Source organism: Pyrus communis, chromosome 2, assembly GCF_041283825.1.
Source record: "Pyrus communis isolate YQ-2024b chromosome 2, ASM4128382v1, whole genome shotgun sequence".
NCBI lineage: Eukaryota > Viridiplantae > Streptophyta > Magnoliopsida > Rosales > Rosaceae > Pyrus > Pyrus communis.
In genome coordinates this window covers 16,913,251-16,923,827 of record NC_142566.1, presented here as the reverse complement: position 1 = coordinate 16,923,827, position 10,577 = coordinate 16,913,251, and the positions used below count along the sequence as shown (strand labels likewise).

The 10,577-nt window shown below is 37.0% G+C and overlaps 3 protein-coding genes across 3 annotated transcripts; 2 read left to right on the top strand and 1 right to left on the bottom strand.

Annotated features, from left to right (window-relative positions):
- Nucleotides 1-776: 776 nt before the first annotated feature.
- Nucleotides 777-2,015, bottom strand: LOC148698653 (uncharacterized). Its single transcript, XM_088678609.1, has 2 exons — nucleotides 1,936-2,015; nucleotides 777-1,185 (listed from the first exon to the last, which is right to left on the bottom strand). The coding sequence occupies exons 1-2, from the start codon at nucleotides 2,013-2,015 to the stop codon at nucleotides 777-779; spliced, it is 489 nt and encodes a 162-aa protein (XP_088534735.1).
- Nucleotides 2,016-3,646: 1,631 nt separating this feature from the next.
- LOC137746786 (Thioredoxin superfamily protein) lies at nucleotides 3,647-7,375 on the top strand. The gene is made up of 7 exons (XM_068486792.2): nucleotides 3,647-4,071; nucleotides 4,332-4,378; nucleotides 4,486-4,600; nucleotides 6,395-6,439; nucleotides 6,604-6,663; nucleotides 6,757-6,852; nucleotides 6,996-7,375. The coding sequence occupies exons 1-7, from the start codon at nucleotides 3,760-3,762 to the stop codon at nucleotides 7,113-7,115; spliced, it is 795 nt and encodes a 264-aa protein (XP_068342893.2). The 5' UTR covers nucleotides 3,647-3,759; the 3' UTR covers nucleotides 7,116-7,375.
- Nucleotides 7,376-8,106: 731 nt separating this feature from the next.
- On the top strand, nucleotides 8,107-9,730 carry LOC137747874 (heterogeneous nuclear ribonucleoprotein 1-like). Its single transcript, XM_068488011.2, has 2 exons — nucleotides 8,107-8,708; nucleotides 9,185-9,730. The coding sequence occupies exons 1-2, from the start codon at nucleotides 8,487-8,489 to the stop codon at nucleotides 9,725-9,727; spliced, it is 765 nt and encodes a 254-aa protein (XP_068344112.2). The 5' UTR covers nucleotides 8,107-8,486; the 3' UTR covers nucleotides 9,728-9,730.
- The last annotated feature ends 847 nt before the right edge of the window (nucleotides 9,731-10,577 follow it).

Genomic DNA, 10,577 nt, shown 5'->3' with positions numbered 1-10,577 from the left:
AAACAAATATCCATTCAAAATAATTTAAGTATTCAAGGATGTTAATTAAAAAAACTTAATATCCAAAAACAAATCACCCACAAATAATCCAAACATAAAGGAAATTGCTAAAAAATTAAACCAAAAAAACAAGGGGGGGTCAGCCACTAGGTGGAATTCGGCCCCATTGTTCCAAATAACAACTAAAAATAGTTCATGTTTAAGATTCTAATATTCCATAAGGGCAATATCCTCCTGAAAGTTAGAAACCTCAATCTTGGTACTCTTCGGTTCATTCACTTGCACAAAGTTTGATTTAAACTTCTTACGACAAGAATGATATTCTGTTACAACCTTCTAAGGAGCACGACAAACATGGGACCAATGGTCCATTAACCACAGCAGTAACATATATCCGCAACCATGGTTTCAAGTGCTTTGCCCTTATTCTTGAAGTTTAGGGCCTTGGGAGTGGGGTTAGGGAGCTTTTGGGCTAGGTTTCCCCCCTTAGGTGGGCCTTGGCTCTGTTGACCTTGATAGGGTGGCTTCTGGTCGCCCCTACCATGCGTATGTTAGAATTTTAGGCATTGATTCATGCTATAGTGTGCTTCAGGCACATCAGTCGTCCCAGTAGGTCAAGCTTTATGGTTTTTCATCAACAGTTGATTCTGTTTTTCAGTGAGAAGTAAACTAGAGATCAAATCCAAAAACTTGGTGAACTTCTGAGCCCTATATTATTGCTGCATGATAATATTAGTGGCAAAGAAGGTTGAATAGGTCTTCTTTAGGAGATCCTCTTAGGCCAAGTTCTCGTTACAAAACTTGAAAAGTGATCGGATTTGACAAACTTCAGAATTATATTTATTCACAGACTTAAAGTATTGGACGTGCAAATTCTGCCAGTCATGTCTTACTTCAAGCAAGAAGATGTCATTTTGGTGATCAAAACAATCAACCAAAGCGACCCAAAGTGCTCGTGAATATTCCTCAGCAAGGTACTCGGTTTGCAGTGCGTCATGAATATGTCTTCGGATGAAGATCATGGCAATGGTTTTCTCAGCTTCGCTAACCTGGTTGTCTATCTCATCTTCAATGGCGGGACATAAATTCTTTGCAGTTAGGTGGAGCTTCACATCTTGGACCCACTTGAGGTAGTTCCTTCCAAAGACCTCTAAAGCGGTGAAGTCGAGTTTGTTCGAACTCGACCTGTCCCCATCAAAAAATAAATGGACAAGAATGTGGTTAGTACAATGAAAAAAAATCAATCCATTCACATAAGAGTAGAACATTCATGTTCCAATAGACATGTATTGGTTTAAATTTACATGAAAAAAACTTAGGGTTTTCATGGATGATGTTTTTAAGGAAAACTTCAAGTTTTCAAATAAGGCATGTTTCTAGAAACTTCAGGTTTCGAAAAATAATTATGAACTTCAGATTTATATGTTCATGCAAACAAACACATATATATACACAGTATTATGCAACAAGAGAATATGCAAATAGAACTTCTGGTCTAGAATTATAATTGAATTAATTATTTGGACTTCGGGGCAAATTCAAAGTGTGGGTGAAAAAAATTATAAAACCCATAAGGCCTAGAAAATAGGCATTTCAACTCAGGGCCAAAAATAATGGACCAAAGCCCATGGGCGGGCTAAAAAAATGGGTGCCGTGGTCCTGTTCCAAAAACTAGGTTGGGGTAGACACAGACCTTGCATGAAAGCAAGCCTAAGCGTCACAAATAAGTGGGCTGCGAGTTCAAGCCCAAAACAGGCTGGGATCCTGTGCAATGCGGACATGGGGAAACACCAAAGCCCAATTGGGCTGGTGTTATTCACGGGCCGGGTTTTGAGCAAAAAACCCATATGCACAAAAGTGGGTTACAGTTATAGGCCCAGATGGCATGGCCCATAATGAGGGCGCCAATCTTGTGCAACATATACACGAATTTACCAGCAACAGCAGTAGCTGAGATCCAGTGCGGTGGGAACACCGTGGCCAACAGGTTGGTGTTGGGCCGAGATGAGCGCCATAGCCCAAAGGGCTAGAGCTTTGCCGAGAGACAAGCCAAGCCCAAGTAGGCTTGGGTTTTTGATCTAAACACCCTATCGCGAGCTAGGTGAACTCGCCAGAAAAGAAGATCGGTGCCACCGCTTCAAGCGATTGTGTCGTGGTGCAAAAATCAAGGCGAAGGTTGTGGGTTCGACAACAACCCATAAGTTTGAACAGAGAATGAAAAATTCTCAAAGTTGTATAACTTCAGAAATTTTTTATTTGAATTTCAAAGAAAAACATCGAATTTCAAGCAAGGACTTGTCGGTGATGACTTCAGGTCGTCGAGGAGGTAATTGTGGTGGCTAGGCATGGCTGTAAGCCATGCTACTCGAAGGTTCAAGGGAGAATACGCCATTTAGGGGTCGTGTTTAAGGTTTGGGCCTAGAGCAGTGGCTCCAGGTTCGAGTTTCTCAGCTCGGGAAAAGAAATATGACCCATGTGACATGGTTGGGTTTCAACGAAACCCTAAAAAAATACTTCGTAATTTTTTTCAATTCCAGATTATAAAGTTAATGTACATATTTAACATTTAATTCAATGCATGAGCAGATATATGATGCAATTCATGGCAATATCAATTCACATAATTCAATAATTATGAATATAATGCATACACAATCTATGTAGAATCTAAAATTCTAAAAAAGGTAAAGTTGGATCATGCATTATAGTGAATGTTCATTCTATTAGGGCTGCAAAAATATCGAGATAAAAACGTTGTTTTGAAAGAACCTAATTACGTGATGATATTGATGAACTGGTTTGATGCAGAAAAACTTCCACGTTAGATTCCTAAGCACAGTGGTAGGAAAGAATTGATAACTTGTTGTGATCTATTTTATCTAACAGGAAGAAAGAGGGCCAGCGACACAGAGAGAAAATGAGAGAGATATATTTGTAAGGTTGTGTAGAGAATGTGTTATTCTTCCTATGCAGTGCCTTTATTTATAGTAATAAGGGAGGGAAAAAAAATCTTTTTCCTCCAAGGAATACAAGTCCCAATAGAAAAGAATAACTAGAATCAATTCTAATATAAGATTTACTCAATGACACTTAAATAAGAAGTTTATAACATCAATTTAATAAATGATTTGACAATCAATTGATGGTAATTTTGTCATTTTCTCCTTATTTTAAGGAGTTTTCATGGATATACCAAAATGATTGATGACAGACAAACTCGGGACCACTTCCATCAATTTTAAATTAAGGACCAAAGTGAAGAGTTATGCCAATATTAGGAGCCATTTTGGTAAAAAAGCCAAAATTTTATACATTCTGGTTTGGTATTGCTGTGTTTTGAAAAAAAAAAAAAAAACTGCTTCTGCTGTGCTGTGAGAATAAGCTTATTTTTGTTGCTACACGTTTTCAATTTTTTTCGCCCAAAACTGTGAAAATAAACTGTTTTTTAGTATTTACCAAACATCTTTTTGAGCTTAGCCTTTTTTAATACCCATTTTTAATAAAAGTACATCAATACAAAACCAGTACTAAACATATCATATACCAGCGTTTACAAGGAAAAACTGAAATTTTGGGCCGGGCTGATCATGAATGGGCTGGACCAAATCATGATTAGGTGGTTCTATCCAATGACATTTCCCGCCACAGAAAAAGAAAAGGAAATGTCGTTTGCCCCCCATCCCAACCACCACCATTTCTCTCCAAATCCCTACTCAACTGCTTCTCCGCTCAGCTCCCTAGGGTTTCTCAGAGCCAGACATGGCCCTAATCTCCTCCTCGCAAACCCTAACCCTAAGATCCACTTCTCCAACACTCTCTCATCCTTCTCATCCATCTCACTTCGCTATTTCCCAATCACCAGCTAGCAATCCTCACTCTCTCTCCCTCTTCTACTCCCCGAAATCAACGACACAGTTTAGCGCTAGACGACTTGTCGTTCCTAGAGCCTCCTCAAACGAGAGCACCGCCGTGGATTTCAACCCCAGTATCGGTGAGATCCTCGGCGACGTTAGCATTTTCACCGCCGCTGGTAATTCCGTCCAGTTCAAAGACCTCTTGGTTCCGAACGAGGTCACTTTTCTACTTTTACCCTCTCAAATCTCTCTAATTTTTCTTAAATTATTGATTGGATTTGTTTTTGTGATTTTAATTTCTTCTGGAGTATCCTTTTTCTGTTAATTTGATTGGAAAATGTTTTTACATCCGTTTAGCAATGAAATTATAAAGATACTTGCTATAATAATGTGCAGAAATTATGAAAATTTTGGATTTTTTCTTGATTTGATCTGGTTTATTATTTTTGAAATTGTTGCTTATTTATTTTGTTTCAGGGGGTGGCTGTTGTTGCACTATTGAGGCACTTCGGATGCGTTTGCTGGTAATTAGTCTTCTTAACCATATTTGTAATTTGGGGCTTTTTTTTTTTTTTAAGTTGCTGGATGTTCTCTAGATTTGTTACCTTTATATGTGCTTGTTTTTTTGAAGTTGGGAACTTGCTGCATCTTTGAAAGAAAATAAAGCTAGATTCGACTCAGCTGGTGTGAAACTAATTGCAGTCGGTGTTGGTACTCCCGATAAAGCTCGTATCCTTGCTGAACGGGTATCTTTAATTTCCTCCTTGTGTCACCACAGCGTTTCTTCAGCTGCTTTTTTTAAAGCTGTGTTTGATGCTGTAATTTTTTACGGTTATATCTGCATTTAATGAGTATCACAATCGGATATGGCATGACAAGAATGGGTATGCGTGAAACAGCAATATGGTTTTATTTGATATGTGTCAGGTATGCATCCACATACATCCCATATACATGCTGGATCAAGGAATGAGATGCTAAGTTTTTTAGCAAATGGTTGCGATCCTTATATCTGATACATAACATCTATATGAGTGGTGAACCTAATGTTACGTTAAGCATGTTAGTTTTCTGATCATCAAAAGAAAGCCACTTGACATGAATATCTGTTCGGGGTCTTGTTCATGGGTCACAGATACAGGCACTTATTTTTTAACATTTGTAACCGTCATGTGTATCTAACAGTTTTAAGTGTATTGGACATCACCATTTATCTAACAGTTGAAGGGTACATAATATTTTCTGGCAACAGTATTTACCTGTGCGAGGTTCCTGTAACATCTCTTCGTAGTACTCATCAGAAGAACTAGTTTATCTGTTTATCAAGCAGATGTCTTTGTTGAGCGTTTATTCACCCATTGCAACAGTCCTTTGACACTTATTGCCCTTAAGAAACTCAAACTAGTCCCTTTTGTTATGTGATTTTGAATAAGTGGGTGAAGGGTGAAGAGAGAAGTTAGTGAGATAATGGTTGGAGGGAAATAAGAATAAGGGAGACGGAGTTTTATATGTGGGGTGATGACAGGAAACATAATTTGTACACTGTGCAGTTAATGTTGGTGTGTACACAAACATAATTCGTACAGTGTAGTTAATGTTGGCTTGTGTGTGTACAATGTGTGTGATATGCATCTTCAACTCTTAAATGTGGAAGGATCTAAAGTTCCTCATCTGGAGGTTGAAGGTGTGTTTAAAAGTATGTGGTTTTATGGCTTCTGAATAGGGCCCTTTTATTATATTAACCGGTTCAGAAAAGTAGAAAAAGTAAGAAAGCCTATGAGCCTTCAATGACTCGTAAGCTGTATTAAGATGTGTAGAATTGAGACCCTTCTTGTACCTGTTTCCTTGACTTTCTTGATCAGAAGCATGCAATCACATATGGCTAGCTACTATCATGTCATCTGTCATGTTTATTTAAGAAACAGTTCAGTTGATGAAACATTGACATGATTGATTAATTTGACCACTTGATTTCTTCATATGCTCAAAATGTTCCAAAATTTTAGGAACCTTTTGACAAAATGAAACAAACATCATTCGGTGAAGTCTCATTCAATCATGCTATCATAGAACGGAACCTAGTTTGTTTAAATAAGCATGTCACGTGACATGATAGTGGTTGATCATACTTGTTTATATGCTTTCCATTTGGAGAAAGCTATTTACACCTACTTTGACCTTAATGTCATTACTTAGTTTGCTTAGGTTCGTGTCGAGGATGCTGGACTTTGGCATCAGTAATAGGTCTGCCATAGCAGGATACTGGACTTTGGCATAAGTAGTAGGTCTGAAGTTTTCTACATCACATGTTTAGAGAGACTTGGACTCAGATTATAGAGGAACGTGTAATCATCTCTTCTCAAATTATGTTCAAGGCATCATAGCATTTGAATAAGTTTACACAACATAAATCCTGTATTCTCCTTAAATGTTTAAACCAATTATTGCGATTTCTTAATTTAATATGTGCATGCTGATGCCATGGACTTTATATCTTGATCTCTGGGCTGATTCTTTCCCCCATGATGTCCTATCTTCAGTTACCATTTCCAATGGATAGCCTTTATGCTGATCCTGATCGCAAGGTAATAAATTTTGTAATTTTTTTTGTCTTCTCAAGGTAACAAATTCTATATGTACTTTGTCCTGATCGCAAGGTAATTCATTTTATAATGTGATAAATTATGTATGTTTAACTGGTGAATCTCTTATTCTGGTGAATGTCTCTGACTCAACACTTCGGTTATAGGCATACGATGTTTTGGGATTATACTATGGACTTGGACGAACCTTCTTCAATCCAGCTAGTGTATGTTCGTTTCCTGCTTTCTGCTTGTTATCTTCAATCCGGCTAGTAATTTTTATGATATTTGTGTATTTTTGGAAAACTATGATACGGCAGGCAAAGGTATTTTCAAGATTTGAGGCTTTTCAGAAAGCTTTGAAGAATTATACCATTGAAGCCACTCCAGAGGACAGAAGTAGTGTGTTACAACAGGTTTAAGCTTTTGATCAATTCTCTATAATATCTTATTAGGAGTTATATTAAGCAGATAACCTGGTCGACGTGGTCGTTGATTCAACCCACCCTTAATTTTTTTTAACAGATGTTTTACTTTTCTTATTTTCAATATAAATCAGGGAGGGATGTTTGTCTTCAAAGGTAAGCAATTGTTGTATGGTCGGAAAGACGAAGGGACTGGTGATCATGCCCCTTTAGATGATATCTTCGATGTTTGCCGCAAAGTTCCCGTCTCATAGATCCAGTGGAGTCTCCATACGAAATGCAGAGACATTCATATTTCATGTAGCAGAGTAATCAGACCATCGGACACTCCGCCTGTTCGACTGTGTCTGTCTTAACGTTTGTATAGTTAAAATTAAAATGTATGCTGATAGATTGCATTTATCTGGCTGTAGTATATAGATTGCCATACAGAATGGAGTTCGTTGTAGTATGTAAGGCCCGTATTTGCTTAGTTCAATAAAAAGTGGCCATGTGCTACATTGTCTTGCCAAAACATTCGTGTCAAGCAGCACGCTACTTTTCCCCCTTCACAAAAGCAATTTTTCACCTTGATCTTCATACATACAAAATTAAAAACGGGTCACATTTTTCTTCTTTTTTATGCATTTTGATATGATTTCTTGTTCATCTATTTATTTGGCTTTGTTAAATTTATATTTATTAGCCAAAAATAAATATATTTTGAGACACTTAATATATACTTTATGGGGAAAAAAAAATTACTATGAATGGGGGAGTGAATTATGAGGTGTAATGGTGTATCACTGTATGTATGTTGGCAATAAGATTGAACATTTAAGGTTTGTATGGAACTGCTTAAATAGAGAATAATTCTCAACACGTAGGAGTTTATTTAAAAATCTTATGAAAAACACACACGCACACATAGAAAGTGCTTCTAATGTTTGGAAGTGCTTTTATGTGTTTCTACGAAGAAAGTTAAACATGACTAGAAGCACATTCGAGAAAACATAAAACCACTCCCGGGATACATGTCCAGAAGTGATTTTAAAATTTGTACAACAACTCAAACTTTTGGACTTTGATCAAAGTACCCCATTTATTGGTTTATTTTTTTATTTTTTTACACAATAGTCTATTCAATATTCATAATAATTTAGTTCGAATGGGTATTTGAAGATAATCGAGCTTAAGATCATTTACTTATAAATGTAGAAAATTACCTTTAGACTCTAATATTAACTACCAATAACAAAATAAAATTAATCTTTTTTGCTTATAAACAAAATTAATCTTTAATACGAGAGAAAAAAGATCAAATGGTGAGCGCAAAGATGGAAGAAAAGGGCAGGAAGATTGGTGGAGTCGAGCAGAAAGGGAAACAAAAATAAAAAATTGCCTCATTAGGGATCTGGAGCCGTCCGATATTTTGAACGGTGAATCTTGTGTGTGTACGGACGGGTAAGAAACCTAATCCTATCAAAACTCTGTTTGTTAGTTAATTTATTTACATTATGATTTCTAATACCTGAAGGAGAAGGAGTACTCTCTAGGTACTTAAGGTAAACTCTCCTGTTCCTCGTTCGGATCACTTGTAATATTTTTTGAGAACCTGCAAGTGTGTTTTCTAGGTTTTGGTTGCCATGGAACCTCAGCCCGGAAGGTTGTACGTGGCTAACTTACCGAACGAGTTTACTGAAACTACCATGAAAGAACACTTCAGCAAGTATGGTGAAGTAAAGGACTGTGTGATTATTGTAGACAAAGTTACTCGTAAACCTAGAGGATTCGGCTTTATTTCCTTCACTCACCCATCGGTGGCTGAACAAGTCATGGGAGAAGGGCACATCATCCTCGGTAGAAAGGTATGTTTCTATCTATGTTTTCTAAATTTGTACCAACACAGGTGTTATGATTTACGTTCAACCATGGCGCTGCATCCTCAATCCATGAAGGAAAACCTTCCGTTCAAAGAGCAAACGAAAAACCTTCCGTTCGAAGAGCAAACTATGCTAACTCATGTGCCACTTTGTTACCATCACGCCGCTGCCACACAACAAAAACCAGGGAAGCATCATCAATCAGGCATCCTGTGCCACCTAAACATGCAAGCCTCAGTTGAATTTATAACCTCCACTGCCCCTCTTGCATGTAGTTCAAGCACAATATATAGTTCGAAAGCCCATGTCTAGTGCATCTTGCTGCCATTTATTTTCTAGCATATCTAACTTTTGTTCGAATTTTGTGAATCTGTGTGTTATTTTTACAGTTTAACTTTTGGTGTATTAGATAGTGACCTCTTGTCTTTCTTGTCTTTCCTTTTCCAAATTATATGATGTAGGTAGATGTGAAGACAGCTTTACCAAAGATTACTGTGAAAAACCAAAACCAAGAGGACCAACATGCTCAATCCGAACCATCTTATAACGCCAGAAGGATTTTTGTTGGAGGTTTACCACACAATCTAACGCAAGGGGAATTCAAGAACTACTTTGAGAAGTTCGACACAGTTACGGATGCAGTTATAGTATGTTGCAAGGAAAGTGGCAAGTCCAGGGGCTTTGGCTTCATCACTTTTGAATCAGAGGACGCCGCGGATGATGCCTTGCAGAACAAATATCATGAATTGAATGATAAATTCGTGGAGGTAAAGAGGGCTGTGCCGATGGGTACGAATAAGAATCCGGTCACAACATATGACCGTAACCGAGTAGAATTCGATTATGGAACAAGGCCTCATCGGTTTGGAAATTTTGGAAATTTGTTCTATAGTGGTGCTTACTGCATTAGTTGTTTGAGTCCTTATGAGGTTGGACACCAAGAAGGGTGCCGTCCACTTGGTTATCTTTTCCCTTATATATGTCCGTATGACCATCAAGTCTAATTCTTAGGGTCCGATGGGTTAATTACTTGTAGTTTCAGACCTATTCGGATTTTGATCAATGAATTTGAGATATGGTATTTGTTTACGAAGGCCTCATCGGACATGACATATGAAACTGTTATTCGCACTTCAATTAGCTACGCTAAAGAATCTTTGAAGTGTTGTGACATATATTCTTATCAATATGTAATTGTATAAATCCTAAGTAGAGATAAAATAGGAATGCTTAGGGATCTAGAAGATCTTTCCTAATATACTTTGTATTACTTGGAGAACAAGTTTCTCTCATCCTTATTACTATAAATAAAAGCACAATGACTGGAGAATTAACACACAATTCCTCAAGTCTATTCACCAATCTCTCTCTCTTCCCTTTGCCAGATCTCTCTACTAAATATAGGCCACAACACGTTATCAGCACACTCTTCATGCTATGCTAAGAAGAATTTAAAGAGAATTTAAAGAGCATTTATTCGTCTTCAATCATGGAGTATTACGTTTCAATTATTTTTAATTGATTAAATTTTGGTTTTCTTGAATTCATATACTTTTATTGATTAAATTTTTTTGTTTTATGTTGAACATGATACAAGCTTTGAAGATGGAAAGCCAAAATTGAAGAAATAATTTTCTGCATCAAACCAGTTGATCATTATGATCACACCATAATGCATGATCCAACTTTACGTTTTTCAAATTTTAGATTCTACATGAATTGTATATGCATTATAATCATAATCCCATTGAATTATGTGAATTGATATTGCTATGAATTGTAGTAAATATGCATAAATTTACTAGAATTGAAAAAAATATATGCTAGGGTTTGGGTGGAAATTCACCGACCCGC